This window comes from Garra rufa, chromosome 8, assembly GCF_049309525.1.
Source record: "Garra rufa chromosome 8, GarRuf1.0, whole genome shotgun sequence".
NCBI lineage: Eukaryota > Metazoa > Chordata > Actinopteri > Cypriniformes > Cyprinidae > Garra > Garra rufa.
In genome coordinates, this window is record NC_133368.1 from 30105482 (window position 1) to 30127826 (window position 22345).

Genomic DNA, 22345 nt, shown 5'->3' on the forward strand with positions numbered 1-22345 from the left:
ACAGTGTTTAATCTCCTCCAGGTAACCTTGCAGATGTGAGGGCACTGCTGGCACGCGTCCAAGCTGTTGCGTCCCTGCGCTCAGGGTCAGTGTGCGTGAAGAGGTTTTCAAAAAGTGCACATTACTTTGATTAAATAGACAAAAATAAACGTTTGGTGAGCATGTGGTCTTTAAAAGGGGTAGTACACCCCAAAATGAAAATTCTATCATTTATTTAGCCGCATGCTACACTTCTGTTTTTTCTTTGTTGTCGTTTTGACACAGATAGAGTTTAGATTGACCACAGATGTCAAGCCCCAGAAAGGCTTCTGAAGTCATATGACAGCTTTGTGCGATGACCAATCATTTTGTGTATGTTGGTTTATTTATGTATTTTAGTTTTTTCTTGTTTCACTGAGGGAAAAAAAAACAGCTCACAGATTTGGAGTGCGAATGGTGTCAGCATTGTTATTTTTGAGTGAACTTTTTCTTTAAGAAATCTGAGAAAGGTGTTGGGTTTTTTCTTTAGTTTACTGTCTTTTCAGTTTCTCTGCACGCCTTGCATCTGTGGATTTGCAGTGATGTCATGACAGAAGGAGATGAGACGAAATACAGTTCAAAAGCTTTATGCTCAACCTGCATTTTAGTATCTGCCACGGAAACTTCACAGCTCAAAACAAGGCTTTTTAGATGCAAGAACTCCTGTTAGAGAGAATTTGTGAAACTGACATGAAATAAACCTCACTGTGTCTCATACTTGAAGAGGCTTTTTTTTTCTCAAACTGTCCCAGGCAGACAGCCACACAGCAGAGGCAAACACGCCCCTGACATCCTGTGAGTAATGTACCCTAGATATTATGAATCCAAAACATTTTTCCCCATGTCCTCTATGCTGGATCGCAGGCCGGATTTGTTTGCAGCAAGGCCTTGTCCCTCCATCCCGTGTGTTGACTCAGCTGAACATATTTGTAAAGACAGCTGTGCTGTCTCTCTTCCTGTCCACACACCAAAATGCAGGATGGAGGGCTCTCCTCATTTTTGAGATAGCATACACAAAGCACATACACACCTTAATGACCAGCTGATTTTACATTTATCCTGCTTATTACATGGCTACATACCAATTAAGTAAGTAAATGGACATGAAATATTGATTTAAGCTGGTTATCTGAAAAGAAAGAGACCACTGAGTGGTGTGAGGGATATCAGTCTCTATGCTATTTTATGTAACGCAGCCAAAACAGTATAGGTTATTCATTATTATGAAGAACTTATTATAATAATTTATTATTATTTTTATAGCATTTAATTTGAACACTAGTTTCTTACATTTGTATTATTTTGTTTAAACAATCTGATATATCAGTTTGTCATCATATGGAATTTATAATAATAATAATAATAGTAATAATAATGATGATGATATGTTATATAGTATTATCATATATATCATATAAGTTGTCATTATACAGAAATTATAATAATAATAATTGTCAGATATTATAGTATTATTTTTTAAGTATTAAGTATATTTTAAGTATCAGTCTTTACAATGTATTATGTTTAAGGAAAATAGTCAGATATAGTTGATTTGTCATAGAATTTATAATAATAATAATATAAAAAAATAATTATATATCTATATCTATCTATCTATATATATATATATATATATATATATATATATATATATATTGGTGTAATTATTTAGTTGTTCTTAGGTACAATTTAAAATGGATTATTAAAATCTTTATTATAAAACTATTATAAAATATTATTATGTTGTTATATAGTATTATCATATATGTTGTTATATCATACCAATTGTTATTATACATAAATAATATTAATTGTCATAGTATTTGTATATTTATATTTAATTTATTATAAAATAAATAATTTGTATTTTTATAGAATTAATAATAATAACAAAATTACTTCGATTTTTTAAAAAAAATTATATAGTATATATTATCATGTTGTCATTATACAGAATAAATAATAATAATAATAATAAATAATAGTTGTTGTTATGATATTACAGAAGCAATAAATATGTTTATTACATGTTACAGTGATTTTTATTTTTATTTTTTTTAACCAACGAAAAGCAGCGTTCTTAGGCAAAATGTAAAGTGGATTATTAAAATCATTATTATGCTCATAACTATGAAATATTTGCCCGTGTAAACCCTTCTATGTTAATATTTTTTTTAGGACTAACAGCTTATAAATATGTTCTATAAAAAGCTGCTGTATTCCCCTTGTTTTTATTTGTGTAACTGACATTAAATGACGGTTTGTGTTTTTTGACCCAGCAGAAGAGCTGCGTCACCTGCAGAGTTTGTCCTATATGCCTTCAAATATCAAATAAATTATTCATGCATATTAACCTTGCATGACATTTCTGCTGAAGAAGGTCTTGAGCGGTTTCAGATTATGCTACATTACACACAGATGCCCGTTTAATTGGTAATATTAGCAAAAGCTGCACTTTGCCCTCAGTTACTACTATTTCTTCTCCAAAATGGGTCGGGATGGTTTTATTTTCTTGTCTGTTAATATTCTCAGCACAGGTGTTGAAAGCTTTGAGAGCTTTGGTCCTCAGTCATACCTGAGAGTTAATTTTTTCTCTGTTTCAGGTGATTCTGGTGTCTGCCAACAAACTCACACGCTACATTGAACCGTGCCAGCTCACAGATGAATTTGGCGGGAGTCTGGTTTATGATCATTTGGACTGGCTCAACAAAAGATTGGTGAGAACCAAATCCCTGATTTTTAAATCGCTCTCTTTATTGGTAGAACGTAGGGGTGTGACGAGACACTTATCTCACGAGACGAGACGAGACGCCAGATTGGGTTCACGAGAACGAGACGAGACAAGATTTTGTTAACTTTTTTAAAGAAATCCTCTCTCCTCATCTCTGTAAGTTTTAACAGGATGACATTTTTAACTTAAGGTCTTATTTGCTATTTGTTCCTCATTTAGGTCTTTGAAAAATTCACGAAGGAATCCACGTCCCTTCTGGATGAACTTACCGTCATCAATGAAAATGAGAAAGGAAGCCAAGCAGAAAAGGACAGGTATTTTATGTCTCATTATCTCCAGGCGTGAGCTCCTAATTAAGACTGTCATTTTAAGGGCCACTGTTTTTCTGTTAGCTATTAGCCATTCTTAAAGGTATAATTACAATGTCTAGAGCATTAAAAAACAATTGCATATACAGAAAAATCAACATGCTTGTTACAATATATGGTCATGATTTTATACACAAATGCTCATCAACAACATATTTTTAAATGCATAGGTCTACAGAGAGCAACGTCCTGCCTTCATTTGATCCCGAAACGGTCCTTCAAACTGGTGAGTGCTGATTTCTGTGTTTGTGTGTGCCTGTAGTTGCTGCTTAAATATTTTGGGTCAATTTGTACAACTAGTTGCAAAACCAGATTTTGGTTTGGGAATTTGAACTGCAATGCTCTATCCAGCATGTGATGTCAACAGTGAAGCTGTTTTTCCAGCTGGCCTGCGACTCCATTCAGTTTTATTGGTGGGGTAGAGCTAAGAGGTTGGCTTTAGAGTTGTTTAACACTCTAAAGCGATTTCACAGCTTTTGTGTTGCGTGATAACTCTGCTTTGATCAGTATTTTAGTATTTATCTGACACCATGCCCTACTCTAAAGAAAGGCTCCATCGGTGAACTTGTACCCAGTGATTGTGTTTTGAATCAACTGTTACAGACAGTCAGTTTTTTTTTTTTTTTATTTTTTTTTTTTTATATTGGAATGCAATTATTTTTTTTGAAATTGTAGTTTGAAATTATATTCATTAAATTAAATGCTTAATCAATGCCTAATTGAATTTTTCATTTTAAATGTATTTTAAAATGTGTCAAACTAATTAAATTAAAAACAGTGGTGGCCACCAGCTAAAAATGGTTTTAAGACCGCTATTTCTTATTTCTTTTCTTTTGCTGTAGTGTGTCAGTAGGAAATATGGCTTTACATTTCAAAACATTCATTTTGCCATTAATAGCAATAATCCAGTGAGATTTTTGTTTGCACAAGGAGTCTGACAACAGCTAGTAAACTGTGGAAAAGTCTCCAAGATGTTTCAAGAAACCTACCTGCAAAGCTACAGTACTATTAAAAGTTTTAGGCACTTGTGTAGAAAATGCTGTAAAATGAGGATGCTGTCGAAAATAATGTCATAAATAGATTTTCTTTATCAATTAACTAAATCAACATTTGGTGTAACCATCCTTTGCTTTTAAAGCAGCTTTTCCCCTAGGTGCACTTAGGCATTGTTGTTCAGGTAGCTTTGCAGGTAGGTTTCTTGAAGTATCTTGGAGATGTTGCAGTTCTTCTGGATTTAGTGTGTCTTAGTTTGTTCTGTTTTTTCATGTTATTCCAGAAAGACTAAATGATGATTAGATCAGATCTCTGTGGAGCACTGGCTGTTGTCAGATACTGGCTGTTGTGCAAACAAAAGTCTCGCTGGATTATTGCTATTAATGGCAAAATGATTGTTTGGAAATGTAAACTTGTATGTCCTACTGACACGCTACAGCAAAACATAGAAATAACTGACTTAAAACCATTTTTTACCAAGTGAAAATACTAGTGTTCTAATAATTTTGGCCACCACTGTATATTTTACGAATTTATTTTTACAGGAATATATTGGTATTGATCTTGCATCAGCACTCTTCCTTTCCTGCAGTGTTCAAATGCGCATTTTCAATGCACATTTGAAATGAACACAAATAAATAGATGAATAAATAAAAACAGCTGTTGAAAAAAAAAAATGTGTTAATTAAATATAATTGACTAAATATTACTGGTGTAATAAAATATTACCTGTGTTAAAAAAAAAAAAGAAAGAAAAAGAGAGAGGGGAAATAAAATGAAACTTGAATGCTTTAGAACTGAACTTCAGGGTTCCTACAGGGTTTGGAAAAGTATGTAAAATTATTGGAATTTGATTTCAGTATTTTCCAGGTCTGGAAAAGTATGGAAAAAAGAAAGTGGAGTATGAAAAAATATTTGTGTTTCCACTTTCCAGACATTTGCCCCGATTTAGGTTTTTATAATAGAAAATTAAGAATTTAATAAATGCATTTCTTGTACAAAAATCGATATTTCTCACAATATTCTTAGCACTGTATTACATGGCCTCAAGGACCTTTGCAAAAATTAAAAATATAGACTTATGTGCACACGAGAAACCATTGAACTTGACTGTGTGGTTTCTTGGCCTCCGCAAAGTATACGTTCAAGAAACCTAAGGCCTTGAAACATGGCATACTGCCCTAACAAAACCCAAATTTTATGCCATCAGCTCATTTCGTGTCATAGTTTCTGCGCCATTACAGAGGATGTGTTTAATTGGACATTAGGCCTTGATATTACTTGATATCAATACCATAAGAAAAGACAAATTTTGAGTGAGTAAATCTGTTAATTCATGTGCATCTATGTTCTTGTTTTATTCATTGTAAGATGGCAGTGATGCACAAAGGAAATAAGTTATATGTAAAACTAGAAATTTTAATGCATAAGCATGCAAAAAAAAAATCTCATGCGCATGTGAATAGTTTCTCAAGGGCGCAAAAAGGCTTCTTGTGTGAATGTAAATTTTGTATTTTTTTTTTAAATATATATTTTATTTTAGGGTCTCTGTATATTGTCACTTCAAGAAAATTAATGAAATTGATAAATTATAAATAAAAATATTTATAGATGACTGTACTATATATCAAATATAAAGTTGAAAATAATGCTCTGTGAACCATTGACGTTAAATATGGTCTGAAAATCTACTAAGAGGTTTGGAAGTTTTCAATTTTTGCCCATTTTGTTTTGAGCTCATTCACTTTCTCTGTTTCTGTTTTGTCTATTAAATTCCTATTCCTGTCATTACAATTCAAATTACAATGTAACATCCTGTAAGACCACTTCAATTCATATTCATGTTCATGATTTAAAAAGCAAACATTCTCAATGAATTCTGAATTTTGCAACTTTGGTTGGAATAAAAAACACAGCAATGGTACACAATTTGTTTTTCCTCTGTTCCTTTCATCTGTATTTGGGTCTGTCACTTTGTGTCTAAATTAGGTGAAATACTGGCTCATTGTATTCATACAACATCAATTTAATCCGTACTCTTTGACAGATGGGAACATTTGCCATCACATTTGCATTCATCATTTTCTTTCTCTTTGACACTTTGCTTATGAAACATTTTATTATTGTTTACAGCATTCAGTTTTCAAATGGCTGAAACCTTGATTTCTTTCCTAAATGTTGTTTTTCTCCTGTTGTCTTCATCTCTTACAGGACACGAGTTGCTCTCGGAGCTCCAGCAGAGACGTTTCAATGGCTCTGAGGGTGGAGGCGGAGGCACAGCCTGGTCGCCCATGGATGATGAGCTGCTGGCTCAGCCTCAGGTGATGAAGCTCCTAGACTCTCTGAGGGAGCAGTACACAAAGTATCAGGAAGTTTGTCGACAGCGAAGCAAACGCTCTCAGCTTGAGGAAATCCAAACCAAGGTCATGCAGGTAAAACACTCGGGGGGGATTTGTAAGAATTGTAAACCAAAAAGTAAAAGATGTTTTTTTTTTTTTTGTTTTTTTTTTCAGATATATGGGTTGTGCTTGTAGAAGAACTGTCCTTAGATTGCCTTTGGTGCTTTTCAGCTTCAGACATTCTTGTGCTCTTTGTTTGAGCCAAGAAACAAAACTGTTGTACAACATGGAGAACATAGCCTTGAGTTTTGCCAAATACATTCGCGCAGTCATCTTTCATGAACACCACATGATGTTGTGGAGTGTGAGCTTCAATTTAATCTGTCATCCATTTTGCTTTATTTGTATGTCTAAATATCACTGAGGTTTGAAAGAAGACTGGCTGGTCTCTGGTACTTTGGTGAATCAGCAGTCTTGGTCTACAAATAGAGCTGTTTTTGGTGGTTCTTCGCACCATACAATCTTTGAGTGTTTCCACAGAAAAGATTTGTCACATAATTATTTCACAAATGGTTCTTGGAAGGCTTGCACAATGCACTCCCACAAAATTCCCACTGAAGATCCAGTTACCGTAGAGAGTAGGGCTGTTCTGATGCAATAGTACACTGCTGTTCAAAAGTTTGGAATCAGTAAGATTTGTAATTTTTTTTTTTTTTAAGAATTCTCTCATGCTCATCAAGGCTGCATTTACTTGATCAAAAATACAGAAAAAACTGTCATATTGTGAAATGTTATTACAGTTTAAAATAATGGTTTTCTATTTTATTACATTTTAAGATATAATTTATTCCAGTGATGCAAAGCTGAATTTTCATCAGCCATTACTCCAGTCTTCAATGTTACATGATCCTTCAGAAATCATTCTAATATGCTGAGTCATTACTTTTATTATCAGTGTTGGAAACAGTTGTGCTACTTAATGTTTTTTTTTCAAACCTGTGATTCTCTTTTTCAGGATTCTTTGATGAATAATATATTAAAAAGAACAGTTTATTCAAAATTTAAATCTTTTCTAAGAATGTAAGACTTTGCTATTACTTTTTAATCAATTTAACACATCCTTGGTGAATAAAAATATTTCTTTTTTATTTCTTTGAAGAAAAAAAAGAATAAAAATGCACTGACCACAAACTTTTAAATGGAAGTTTATATTTTTACAAAATATTTTTATTTTAAATAAATGCTGTTCTTTTTAACCTTTATTTATTTATTTAAAGAAAACAAAATATGGTAACACTTTACAATAAGGTTCATTAGTTAAACATTAGTTAATGTATTAACTAACATGAACTAACCATGAGCAATACATTTATTACTGTATTTACTAATCTTTAATAATGTTAGTTAACGGAAATACAGTTGTTCATTGTTTGTTCATGTTAGTTCACACTGCATTAACTAATGTTAACAAGATTTTAATAATGTATTAGTAAATGTTGAAATTAACATTAACAAAGATTAATAAATGCTGTATAAGTCCAGTTCACTATTAGTTCATGTTAACTAATATGGTTAACTAATGTTAACTAATGAACCTTATTGTAAAGTGTTACCCAAAATATTAAGCAGCACAACTGTTTTCAACATTGATAATAAATCAGCATATTAGAATGATTTCTAAAGGATCTTGTGAAAATGAAGACTGTAGTAATGATGCTGAGAGTTCAGCTTTGCATTGCAGGAATAAATTGCATTTTAAAATATGTGACCCTGGACCACAAAACCAGTCTTAAGTCGCTGGGGTATATTTGTAGCAATAGCCAAAAATACATTGTATGGGTCAAAATTATTGATTTTTCTTTTATGTCAAAAATCATTAGGAAATTAAGTAAAGATCATGTTCCATGAAGATTTTTTGTAAAATTCCTACTGTAAACCTATCAAAATGTAATTTTTGATTAGTAATATGCATTGCTAAGAACTTAATTTGGACAACTTTAAAGGTGATTTTCTCAGTATTTTGATTTTTTGCACCCTTAGATTTCAAATTTTCAAATAGATGTATCTCGGCCAAATATTGTCCTATCCTAACAAACCATACATCAATAGAAATAGAAATAGCTTATTTATTGAGCTTTCATATGATGTATATATCTCAGTTTTGTCAAATTTAACCTTATGACTGGTTTTGTGGTCCAGGGTCACATATATTCACACAGAAAACAGTTATTTTACATTGAAATAATATTTGACAATATTCAATTTTTTCTGGATTTTTTTTTTATTTTTTATCAAATGCAGTCTTGAGCATAAACTTCTTTATAAAAACATTTAAAATCTTAGTGATCTCAAACTTTTGAAAAGCAGTGTACATCTATACATATATATTGCACTTTTTTTTTCTTTTTTTTCCTCTCTCCATCAGTTGATATCGTTTAGAACCTATATCTGTCAACTTTCTATTTATCAAAGAGTCCTGGAAAAATTATTAAGCTGCTGTATTTAGCATTGGTAATAATAAAATAAAAACATTGATGATGATGATGATGATGATGATGATATGTTTAGCACAAAGTCAGCATTTTACAATTATTTCTGAAGGATAACTGCCTTTCTTTTGAAAAATGTATTTGTTTATTTATATTCATAAATAGTATATTTCTAACTAAACATTTAGTTTCTAACCATATTTATCCACAGTTTTGTCAATATAATGCAACATTATTGATGATAATACAACAATAATAATAATAATATGTTTAGCACAAAGTCAGCATTTTACACTTATTTCTGAAGGATAACTGTAGCCTTTCTCTTAAAAAAAATATTTAATAATAATAATATTTCTGAAAGATCATGTAACACTGAAGACTGGAGTAATAATGCTGAAAATTCAGCTTTGACATCAAATGAGTAAATTACTTTTTAAAATAAATATCGAAAACAGTTCTAAAATATTGTATTTTTCACTGTATGTTTGATCAAATAACTAGCCTTTCTTTTGAAAAATGTATTTATTTTGATAAATATTATGTTTTTCTAACCAAACGTTTAGTTTCTAACCGTATTTATCCACAGTTGTCAATATAATGCAACATTATTGTAATAATAATGGTGATGATTTTATTTTATTTCTGTGTAATTTTTATTTGAATTCCACTAATGTGGCACCATGTATAGAAAGCATAAATGATTTTCTTTTTTCACATTTTGAAGCTAAACAGCTATGTTCACTGGTTACAACATTGGTTTGTTACTTGTAGTCTTTTAACTTATGCTTAAATTGATTTTTGTTTGTCTGCTAAAAGAAAATGTTGGTGAATTATAAATTGTGTACAGTGGATACTAGCAGTGACTAATGTTCTGAGGTGATACTTGCGTTTAAACTCTGAAACCAGTACTACTTTGTGTGATTAATGTAACATCTGCAGTCAGCAAGGGTAGTGTTTAGGTCATGTAAGGTGATGGTGAGCTCAGAGGTTGTGTATCCTATGAAAGTCTCTCTTGTTGGAAGAAATAAAATGTCTGTTTCCATGGTGATCAGGATATTGGGAAGTGCACATCTTTGAGTTTGGCCTACTTCTTACCTTCTGTGAAAAATTGTGCAGGGAATCATTTGTAAGCCGCAGTGCCTGAGGCAATTACAGACAGGAAGTCGTGCAAGCTAAGCAGTGATTCTTAAAAAGTTCAGTCACCTCAGCATTAGACACATTAATGACTTTCTTCACAAAGCAGGTTCTCCTGCTGCTCCTCCAGACTTTTCATTTTCTCCCTCAGTTCATTGAACAACAGAAGCGTAATTAATTTGTCTGCCGATTCAGTTGTAATTCGCATTTTAACTCCGCTGTCGAATTGAGACTGAACTGGCGTATCACGCAAGTTAATTAAATGGTTAGTTCTCCAATAATGGAACATTTTGTCATTATATTTCACCTTCATGTTTTACACAAAAAGATGATTTAAAAAGAACAAAACAACACCTTACAGTTAATTTGACTTTTGAAAACAATATTTTTGTGAAATAAAAGTCATTATTCACTGACAATCTTCCATTTTGCTGCAGCTCTGAAATCCCATTTGTGCTCTGATACTGATATTCATTCAAAATTTGACAGCTGAAGGATTGTGCAGCCCTCCAGACAAGCAACCTACATTTATCTTTTTGTAAACAAGTACATATCGGATTGAGTACATCTCTAATTTGAGTTCTCATCGATCCCATCCTGTCATTAGTTAATTAGATTTGCTCCCTGTTCCTCCTGATTTCTTTCCGATTCGAGTCTTCTCAGTAGCTCGGAGGTCAAATGTGGAAGTGATTCACTAATTAAAGGTTTCTTTGTCTGTGTTTATGTGTTTTGTGTGTGAGCAGGTTGTGAATTGGCTGGAGGGTCCTGGCACAGAGCAGCTCCGCACACAGTGGGGGATCGGAGACTCTATTCGTGCGTCTCAGGCCTTGCAGCAGAAACATGAGGAGATTGAAAGTCAACATAGTGTAAGTACAACCATAATTTCTGACTTGTGAATGTGGCTTTTGTGGTATGTCTAGCCTCTTTAAAATGGAAATAGGGTCTTTTTGAATTTTTTTTGACAAAGGTCTGTTCCATACAGACAACTTAGATCAGTGGTTTCAATCCTGGTCCTGGGGACCCACTGCTCTGCACATTTTGTATGTATCCCTTATCTGACACACACGGATCTCTCTCCTAATGAGCTGATGATCTCTATCAGGTGTGTTAAATAAGAGAGACACACAAAATGTGCAGAGCAGTGGGTCCCCAGGACCAGGATTGAAAACCACTGACTTAGATAAACCATGTCAGGTAAGATCTTAAAATGACACAAATAGCCTAAAAGTCATCCTTATGGCTCATGTGCTATATTCCAAGTGTATAATAGCTTTGTGTTAGAAATACGATGCATTAAGAGCCAGGAGTGTAAACTTTTGAACATAATTTTTTTTCTTATTTTGCATAAATATATATATATTTTTTTTATTTAGTGCTGCCCTTCAGAAGCAACAGAAGATACTTGCATGTTTCCCAGAAGACAAAATAATTTAAATTCACCCTGATCTTCAAATTTCAATTCTCTTAATGCATCGTGTTTCCTTCTGAAGCATCAGTGAGCATTTAAACCTTCTGTAATAGTTGCTCAGTTGTCCTCAGTGGGCAAAGATTGGTCTCCAAATCATACAGTCATTGATGAAAAGCATTTAAATACACAAAAATGCTGAAAGACCAAAGAATTAGTGGGACCTGAATGATTCTTCTGAAGAACAGCAGGCAGTTTAACAGTTTAGGACAAACAAGGGACTCTATCACTACTAACAACTATCATAAAAAAAAAAAAAAACAAGGCTGTGGATTATTCAGGTAACAACACAGTATTAAGAATCAAGTGTATGTAAACTTTTGAACAGGGCCATTTCTGAAATTCAACTACTTGTTCAGGTCAATACTAAATTTGAAAAAATGCATTTTGTATGATCCCTTTTATTTTGGTGAAATTATTAACATATGGCAGATTCCGCAAGGTGTATGTAAACTTTTGACTTCAACTGTATAATTATTATTATAATTACAAATAAATAATTTTTCTTTTTTTCACATTTTGAAGCTAAACAGTAATGCTCACTGGTTACAACATTGGTTTGTTACTTGTAGTCTTTTGACTTAAAGGAACACTCCACTTTTTTGGAATTAGGCTCATTCTCCAACTCCCCCCGAGTTCATAAGTTGATTTTTACTGTTTTGAAATCCTTTCAGCCGTTCTCCTGTTCTGGCGATATCACTTTTAGCATAGCTTAGCATAGATTATTGAATCCTATTAGACCAATAGCATCGCGTTCAAAAATGACCAACAAGTTTCCATGTTTGTCCTATTTAAAACTTGACTCTTCTGTAGTTATATCGTGTACTAAGACCAGTGGAAATGCAAAGCTGCGAGTTTCTAGGCTGATAAGATTAGGAACTACACTTCCATTCCGGCGTAATAGTCAAGGAAGTTTGCTGCCGTAATATGGCCGAAGCAGGAGCAGTAATACCACGCAGCACATGTGCAAATGCTAAACTAGCTGGGAACTCATTTCTGATAATACTCCGCCTGCTTCGGCCATATTACGGCAGCAAACTTCCTTGACTATTACGCCGGAATGGAAGTGTAGTTCCTAATCTTATCAGCCTAGAAACTCGCAGCTTTGCATTTCCACCGGTCTTAGTACATGATATAACTACAGAAGAGTCAAGTTTTAAATACAACAAATATGGAAACTCAGAAGTCAGTTTTGAACGCGATGCTATTGGTCTAATAGGATTCAATGATCTATGCTAAGCTATGCTAAAAGTGATATCGCCAGAACAGGAGAACGGCTGAATGGATTTCAAAACGGTAAAAATCAACTTATTAACTCGGGGGGAGTTGGAGAATGAGCCTATTTCCAAAAAAAGTGGAGTGTTCCTTTAAGCTCAAATGGATTTTTGTTCGTCTGCTGAAACAAAATTGTGGTGACTTTTAAATTGTGTACAGTGATTAGCAGTGACTAATGTTCTGAGGTGATAAAAAGTTTGAGAACCTCCGTTGTCCACCATAGAGCTCAAACAATCAGAACTGCTGAGAGAATGTGGACATTCCAGTAACATGTCTTTTATTCTAGTGTGTTTTTGTGTTACGAGATATAATCACTAACTTCAGCTTTTGTGAACTGTCAAATCAACTGAAGTTAGTCAGATGACACTAAAATGCCACATGCTGCAGTTTAAGTCCTGCCAGTAGGTGGCGTTATTGGTGTATTTACTTGAGGGAATCATACACTGCTCCTCTGGAATATGTCACATGCTGTGCTTCTGATTATGCACACTTTTTTTTGAGGAAAGCAGAATATATTGTGTTTAAATTAATTTTAAACCTTTGCTTCAGGCTGCCTAATAGATTTAAGTACATAAAATCATCAATCAAAGCTTTATGCATATAATATGCTTTAAATTGGTGGTTTTCATCCACAGATTTACACACAGCTAGTTTTCCTGAAGGTCAGCTGCTTGGCTGTCTGTCTCAGGAGTGGTTTGTGGTGTGCTCTTGGCTTGTCTGAAGTAGTTACTGCCCCTGTATTTCTTCAGTGTGGTTTGTGGCTCAGTGAAATCACAAACAGCCTCTTTGATTTACAGGGATAGGGATCTCTGTGACGTAGAGTTGTTGGTGTTGATGTCTTGTTACAGGAAGGTGTTGTTTTGGAGCGTGTGTGTGACTCAGTAGCTCTATGGCTTGTTTGAACAGTGGCCTCTTTGTCACGTTGAGTCAGGAAGCGAGCCAATTATAGACATGGTTCAAAATGTAGGTTATGTAAAAGTGATTTAATTGTTAGTCAGTATGCAATGTGTAGCCATAGTGGTGGGCTTTTCTGAAATTTGATTGGTTTATTACATTTTTTATGCTTCTATTACAATTTTCTATGAAAATGGATGGTAAATTTAACATGGTGTTAACTACGAACAAACATTTGATTAGTTTGTTTGGTATTTAATGGCCTTGTCATCAGTCCATAAACTGCAAATGTTCTATGTTTTAGAGATTTCGTGGTGTTTGTGAATCTTTTGTGTATATTTATGTTTCATGGGTGCTGTTGTATCCATTTGGCCAGCAGCATTGCTGTACTGTGTTTATGGACCTGTGGTCTTTATGAGTGCTGGTGGTTTGTTTAACTGTGTATTAACAGCTCATGTCATGCTGTTTGCCGCAGGAGTGGTTTGCTGTTTACGTGGAGCTGAACCAGCAGATCGCAGCACTGCTGAGCGCAGGAGATGAAGAGGACCTGATGGAGCTCAAGGGTCTGCAGCAGCAGCTCAGTGATGTTTGCTACCGGCAGGCCAGCCAATTAGAGTTCAGACAGAACGTCCTGCAGTCTGCCCATGAGTTCCACATGACCGCACAAGATGTAAGATTCAATACGATCAGATATCACTTTGTGGAATCTGCACTCACAGAACTGCAATTAAAGCTTTGCAGATTTCCACAGAACGCAAAGATGTGCATGTAGATACAAGTAAATATTTCAGCTACTTTCAGATACAGTGTAACACTATCAGTTCAACATGAAATCACATTTGACCATTTTTACTTTTCAAATACAGTTTTGGTCTTTTTGTGCACCGTTCATTTGTGCATGTTATTCTGAATGAAATCTAATCAAGCTCAGCCTATGAAAATATAATTTCATTTAACTGTATGAATCCCTTTTAGATTTTCATCACCCTGCTCCATTGTGGTATTCAACACCCGCTTTTTTCAATACGATCTAAATTCCAGAAGGATAAAAATCAAGTCTCGCCCTACTTTATTTATTTTTTTTGTTAAATATCCTGTTCCCGTTGGGTGTTTGTTAAATTACAGAAGTAGAATATCTTGAAGTCAACGCAAAATGCCATTTACACACATTTAAAGCCACAGAATTCCTCTCTAGTAAGCACAGAAAATCAGTATACGTATTCATTTTGGGTCTACATATTACTTAAAAGGCAATATAGATTATTTTATTGATTATTTCAACAGTATATGTGACCCTGGACCACAAAACCAGTCATAAGGTTAAATTTGACAAAACTGGCTTTCTATTGATGTATGGTTTGTTAGGATAGGACAATATTTGGCTGAGATACATCTATTTGAAATCAGAAATCTGAGGATGCAAAAAAATAAAAAAGACTGAGAAAATCACCTTTAAAGTTGTCCAAATTAGGTTCTTAACAACGCATATTACAAATCAAAAATTACATTTTGATATGTTTACAGTTGTAATTTTACAAAAAAATTTCATGGAACATGAACTTTACTTAATTTCTTAATGATTTTTGGCATAAAAGAAAAATCTAAAATTTTGACCCATGCAATGTATTTTTGGCTATTGCTACAAATATACCCCAGCGACTTAAGACTGGTTTTGTGGTCCAGGGTCACATATGTATATATTCATGTATAGAAAGCTTTCTGATGCCACTTTTTATATGTGTTTGTCTCAGTTGTCCCAGCAGTTAGACGGGCTATTAGGCATGTTGTGTGCAGACGTCGCCCCTGCAGATGGAGCTGCAATCCAGCAAACTCTGAAGCATCTGGAGGAGAAACTCAAGAGCGTAGGTTAGGAAGCTCTGTTGTTCTACTTATACACCTGATTCTGGTTCATGTAAATAAAATTTGATAAATCTTTTGGTGGTTATGCGTTAGTCTCACATAACCAGATGTTTGATTAAGATAAAAATAATATAAACTGCAGCTGGTCACCTTGTGTCAGGTGTGCTGACATAAGCTTTATAATGGCAGTGAATGGGGTTTAAGATTTTGAAATCCAATAAAAGTGCATCCATCCATCATAAAGTACTCCACATGGCTATGGCGGAAGTGAATAAATGCATTTGTGTAATAAAAATATCTCTGTTTAAAACTATATAAACAGAATCTCCAGCTTCTAAAGTATATTATCTAAAGTGTCTTATTTCCAAAAACATCATTATTAAACTGACATAAAGCATTCATTAAAACAAAGCAAAATCAACTACTCTACTTGCTTAATTAGTGTTTTAAACAACATTAACAATCTTAGTTAAGTTCAAACTATCAAATAGATGCTTGTAAATGCAAGGTTTTTTTTTTTTTTCAGGTTGACTGACATCTGAATCTTGAAGTAAAAAAACATTTCCACATACAGTGGAATTCATACCCCTTCATTTTTGTTCACGTTTTATGTTGCTGCCTAGTGCTAAACTGCTTTAAATTACTTTTTCCACACATCAAGCAACCCCATACACCATAATTAAAAAGCAAAAAACAGGTTTTAACATCTTTGCAAATTTATTAGAAATAAAAAACTTAAATGATTCCATCGCATAAGTATTCTTACCCTTATCTGGGACAGTTGAAATGAACCTCAGGGCGTTTCATATTGCTTATACATATTACTAGACTTTGAGTGAAGTTAACCTGTGGCAAATTCAACTGAATGGCTTTGATTAGGAAAGGCACAAATGTTTTAATAAAAGGTCTACAGGTCTAATAACAGAAAATGCATATCAGAGCAAAAACCAAGCTCTAAGTTAAAAAAGTGCCTATAACTCAGAGGGAGGATTGCATCAAGTCACACATCTGGAGAAGAGTTCAGAAAAAAAATCTGCTGCATTGAAGGTTCACAGAAGCATGTAGTCTCTGTTACCCTTAATGGAAGAAGTTTGAAACAACCACAACTCTTCTTAGTGCCAACCTCCTGAGTGGCCAGAGCCTGGGCTTGAACCCAATCAAACATTTCTGGGGAAAACTGAAATTGTCTGCCAGCCACCATCCAAGCTGACAAGCTTGAGAGGTGAAGATGCGAGATGAAGAATGGCAGATAATCGCCAAATGTTGATGTGCAAATCTTGTTGCATCATACCCAAAAAGACTTAAGGCTGTAAAGGTGCTAAGTAATGAGTTATGCAATGTACTTATTTCAATTTTTTATATAAATTTATGAAGTTTTTACAATTCTGTTTTCGCTTTGTCATTACGGTCCATGGAGTGTAGTTTGAGGTGAGGAAAAAAGTTATTTAAAATAGTTTACCTAAAGGCAGCAACAAAATGTGAAAAAAATGAATACTTTTGCACGACACTGTTGAGCGGTTTCTGTGTATTGAGTCTCTCACTGTTTTCCAGAGGGTGCCTTGCAAAGCTTGAGAGAAAAAGGCCAAGTACTGCTTGACCAGATGTCTACCCAGACGTCCTTTTCCTATGGCAAGGAGGTAGGCAGTGAGAACAAAGAGAATATCGACCACATTCATAGTGTCATGGAGGACATGCAGCTCCGCAAACAGAGGTTCCTTTTCTCTTTTTGTGATTTTTAATAACGGGCACTGCACTTCTGGTATACCAGAAGAATGCGGAGATGGTCTGATCACTTGTGTTTTATAGATGCGAGGACATGGTTGATGTCAGGAGACTCAAGATGCTGCAGATGGTACAGCTCTTCAAGTGTGAGGAAGATGCGACACAGGTCAGAGTTAGAAATTCAAATAGGAAGGTTCTTTGAAGTGTGCTTGTAGTTCCTGAGGGGCTGTAAGGGCTGTTTAATTTTTTCACAGGCGGTGGAGTGGTTAGGAGAGTTGCTCGATGCTTTGTTGAAGACCCATATTCGACTTGGAGATGATTTACAAGAAACCAAAGTGCTGCTGGAGAAACACAAGAAGTTTGTGGATGTTGCACAGGTATTTTTCATTCATTTATTTATTTTATAATTTACTAATAGAATAGTGTTAATCTAATAGCAGTTTATCTAATAGCATAATAGAGTATAATGTAGTTAGAGTATCCGTATCAACTTCCTTTTCTTCTTTCAGAGCACCTATGATTACGGTCGCCAGCTGCTGCAGGCCACAGTGGTGCTGTGCCAGTCTCTGCGTTGTACCACCCGCTCCTCAGGGGACACGCTGCCCAGACTCAACCGTGTGTGGAAACAGTTCACAGTCACGTCTGACGAGAGGCAGCACAGGTTGGAAATGGCCAGTGCTTTCCATACAGCTGCAGAAAAGGTTGGTACAGTTTTACAGAACAAGTGTCATGCTAAATTTAAAAGAGTAGTTTAAGGAAAACCATTGTTAGCTTAACTCTATTTATTATGACCTTATAAATAACCGGGTCTGCCTGTTGGCAGCACTAAGGGAATTTTATTGCATGTTTATTCATGTTGATGCTGGAGCAAATCTTCATATTCATGTCTATTTTTTAACAAAGTCAGCTGAAAGCAAAGACATTTATAAACCTACAGTTTTATAAACCTATTATTATTATTTTTTTTATTGTTATTATCATCACCATCATTATCATTTTAGTGAAAAGTTAGGATGATTTCTGATGTCTGATGATTTTGTTGTAGACTTCTGGACTCCACTGTATGTTGAACTAATTTCTTATTAACAATAATAAAATTGTTAAGTGCATTCCAAGATTTTAGAGAAAACTAGTCTGTTTACAAACTTCCCAGCTGTATTTACCCAGGTCTCTGTAATATACAGTTGAGGTCAAACGTTTGCATACACCTTGCAGAATCTGCAAAATGTTAATTATTTTACCAAAATAGAAGGAATCATACAAAGTGCATGCTATTTTTTTTTTTTTTTTTTTTAGTACTGACCTGAATAAGATAAGAATTTATAACATAAAAGATGTTTACATTTAGTCCACAAGAGACAGTAATAGTTGAATTTATAAAAACGACCCCGTTCAAGAGTTTACATACACTTAATAATACTCTTGTTACCTGAATGATCAACAGCTGTGTTTTTTGTTTTGTTTGTATGTTTGTTTTGGTTAGTGATAGTTATTTTTGAGTCCCTTTTTGTCCTGAACAGTTAAACTGCCTGCTGTTCTTCAGAAATATCCTTTAGGTCTCACAATTTTGGGGGGTTTTTCAGCATTTTTGTGTATTTGAACCCTTTCCAACAATGACTGTATGATTTTGAGATCCATCTTTTCACACTGAGGACAACTGAGGGACTCATATGCAACTATTACACAAGTTTCAAATGCTTACTAATGCTTCAGAAGGAAACACGATGCATCAAAAGCCAGGGGTGTAAACTTTTGAACAGAATGAAGATGTGTAAATTATTTTCTTATTTTGCCAAAATATTTATTTTTTCATTTAGTACTGCCCTTCGGAAGCTACAGAAGTACTTACATGTTTGTCCAGAAGACAAAGTAAGTTCAGTTTACTCTGATCTTCGAAAAGTTTTCACCTCCCTTCTTCTGAAGCATCAGTGAGCATTTGAACCTTCTGTAATAGTTGCATAAGAGTCCCTCAGTTGTCCTCAGTGTGAAAAGATGGATCTCAAAACCATACAGTCATTGTTTGAAAGGGTTCAAATACACTAAAAACATTTGTGGGACCTTAAGGATTTTTCTGATAAACAGTGGGCAGTTTAACTGTTCAGGACAAACAAGAGACTCATGAACAACTATCACTAAACAAAAAAACACAGCTGTGGATCATTCAGGTAACAACACATTATTAAGAATCAAGTGTATGTAAACTTTTGAACGGCATCATTTTTAAAAAAAAATCAACTATTTTATTTTGTGCCATATGCCATTTACTTTGTATGTATTTTATGTGAAATGTCTTATTCAAGTCACTACTAAATAAAAAATAATCTCTTTTTTTGCAGATTCTGCAAGGTGTATGTCAATTTTTGACTTAAATTGTATCAGACAGTGATTGGCTTTTTCCCTGCTTTCAGATTCTAAGAGAAAGCCCTGAATTAGCTGAGCTGATGGTGGATGTGGAGGCGTATGAAGAGGTCGAGACGGTGGGAAAAGGTCTGCTGGACAGGCTCACTGTGCCAGTCATTTTCCCTGATGGGTAGGAGCCGAAAATACAGCACACTTATCACACCCTTCTACTCTCTATTTTCCCTTAAAGCATGGTTCACCCAAAAATTAAAATTCTGTCATTAATTACTCACCCTCATGTCGTTCCAAACCCATAAGACCTTTGTTCATCTTCGGAACACAAATTAAGATAATTTGTGATGAAATCTGAGAGCTTTCTTACCCTGCATAGACAGCAACGCAACTACTATGTTCTAGGCCCAGAAAGGTAGTAAGGACACGGAAAAAAAATTCTTAAGAAATTATTGAATAAAGTCATTGTTTTTTTTTTTCTTTGCACGTTAAAAGTATTCTCAGCTTCTTAAAATAAAAAAAGGTCGAACCACTAATGTCCCATGCACTATTTTAACAATGTCCTAACTACTTTTCTTGGCTTTGGATATGGTAGTATATTGCTGTCTATGCAGGGTCAGAAAGCATTCAGATTTCATCAAAAATATCTTAATTTGTGTTCTAAAGATATACGAAGGTGTTATGGGTTTGGAACAACATGAAGGTGAGTAATTAATGACAGAATTTTCATTTTTGGGTCAGCTATCACACCTTAGTTTGCCTCAAACAATGCTTTATCATCTTGGCCTGTAATTCATCAATAACCAAGATGGAAATGTTTTCTTTTTGTCACCAATTCACCTCGGTTGCAGGAGCGAGCAGTTCTTTGGCAGCCCGGGCGACATGGCCTCCTCAGCCGAAAACATCCGGGAACGGATTAAACTAGTGGAGGAAAAGAGATTCCTACAGGAAGAGGCAGAGCAACGGTTGGACGAGGAGGCTCTTGAGGCGGGGCCCAGGGAGAGTTGAGAACCCCATACTCCTCATCCCCTCCTGCAAGAAGCGTTGCAATCGGCAGCACAGCGCTCGATCCTCACGTGCATCTCGCTGCTCTGCCGGCCCGGTCTAAATGTGACCCCGATCACCCGCCGTTTCTGTTGTACTTCACCTCACCAAGCCATCTTAACTTACCAAGCGCAGTTAAAGATAGACTCCACAAGCTCATGCGGCATTGCCTGCGTGGACAGCTGAATACTAAATCAACCACACTACTTTGAACTCGCGCCTCCCTACAAAGCTTTATCCTTACCTGTCGACTCTTTCTCCTCCCAGCGAGGCGCCTTGAGCTTGTAATGGTGCTACTAAACCTATAGAATGTACATAAAGCGGCATCTTTACCCCATTTGTATCTGGTGCTCTAGATTTGTAGGCCTTTCCTGACCGTAAGCATTGTATTTTCTATTTCTTTCCCTCAGTTGCTTTCTGTTCAGAATTACCAAACCTTCTCTCTCGTGCCAGTACAATTATCCATCCGCAAGGCCTTTTGCTGAAGATGGTGTCTAATGTTGAACCGGTATTGAAACGGGACATAACAGCACATCAGAAACTGAAGCTGTTGTAGTTCAACCATGAAGGTACAAGCAAAGCAAAGCTTTAAGGTCTAAAGTAGACTCGTTGTTTAGAGCTTTGTTTTGACAGTAAAATGTGACTGTTTCATCTCATAAATTGTCAGTCTAATGCGTACGCTGCTTGGATGCATGTCATAAAATATTAATTCCATATTTATTTTCCTTTTTTTGTACCTTGCATACCGTTTAAATTGTATAATGCTTTTGCCATTTTTAAAGGCTATAGTGTATTTTATGAAAATATAAGTTGTATAAAATAAATGAAGAAAACATTGCGCCATAAGACAGGAGAGGAAATCTCTTTTACAGTGTCATAAAGCTGGCAGGTTGTTACAGTTTACAGGACTTTTGTTACTGTATGTATGCTTTGCATAAATCTGCCTTATGTCCATTGCTGTACAGAAATATTCTAGCACCCTTCAATAAATAATGGCAATATTGCGTTTCTTGATTTTTGTCAGTACAGTGCCAACTAATTTGTATTTCTGGCTAATTATACCGGTTTTTGTGCATTTATGCATGCTTATTTTACTTACACTAGTGTTCAAAACAGGGTCAGTGTATTTTTTTGATCAAAGGTACAGTAAAACATTGAAATATTAAATTTTTCAAATCCTTCAGAAAGCATTTTTATATGATTTACTGCAAGAATGTTGATAATTATATTATTGTTAACTTTTTTGCGTTTGGGTGGCTGGCTGGCTGGTTTGTGTACTAGAATATTTTTCAAAAATCTTCATGCATATTGCATGAAACGCTCACTTGTATTAATGGTTTCTTATAACTTCCCAAGATGCCGGGCTGTGAGTGCATAAGTCAAGCGGGTTAGTTGCCTAAGGCTCACTGACAAAGTTGGCCATAGATTTGATGTCACTTAACTTGTCCAATACTTTTTTAGGTCAATTTTTGTATTGCATCATTATCTTAATGTCAATAATTTTATTAAGTGATGTTCTATATTTGAATGTGACAACTCAACACTAATCTTTTTATTCTCATTTTATAAAGATTTAAAGGGTGCTATAAACATACATGCTTGTCGTGTTTCCAGAAAGCTTAGTCACAGAGTTTGTGTGGTGACTAGCATGAGCATC

At 34.8% G+C, this 22345-nt stretch overlaps 1 protein-coding gene across 3 annotated transcripts in view; it reads left to right on the plus strand.

The window, feature by feature from the left end:
• sestd1 (SEC14 and spectrin domains 1) overlaps positions 1 to 21692 on the plus strand; it is a 44517-nt gene extending 22825 nt beyond the window's left edge. For all 3 annotated transcript variants that reach the window (XM_073845699.1, XM_073845700.1, XM_073845701.1), the window contains exons 7-19: positions 2622 to 2735; positions 2969 to 3063; positions 3288 to 3343; positions 6323 to 6543; positions 10820 to 10942; positions 14186 to 14380; positions 15462 to 15576; positions 17122 to 17281; positions 17377 to 17458; positions 17547 to 17669; positions 17802 to 17993; positions 19701 to 19822; positions 20496 to 21692. In XM_073845699.1, coding sequence (XP_073701800.1) covers positions 2622 to 2735; positions 2969 to 3063; positions 3288 to 3343; positions 6323 to 6543; positions 10820 to 10942; positions 14186 to 14380; positions 15462 to 15576; positions 17122 to 17281; positions 17377 to 17458; positions 17547 to 17669; positions 17802 to 17993; positions 19701 to 19822; positions 20496 to 20652 — 1755 coding nt within the window. In that variant the 3' untranslated portion in view covers positions 20653 to 21692. The remainder of the gene's footprint in view (positions 1 to 2621; positions 2736 to 2968; positions 3064 to 3287; positions 3344 to 6322; positions 6544 to 10819; positions 10943 to 14185; positions 14381 to 15461; positions 15577 to 17121; positions 17282 to 17376; positions 17459 to 17546; positions 17670 to 17801; positions 17994 to 19700; positions 19823 to 20495) is intronic.
• Positions 21693 to 22345: the final 653 nt, after the last annotated feature.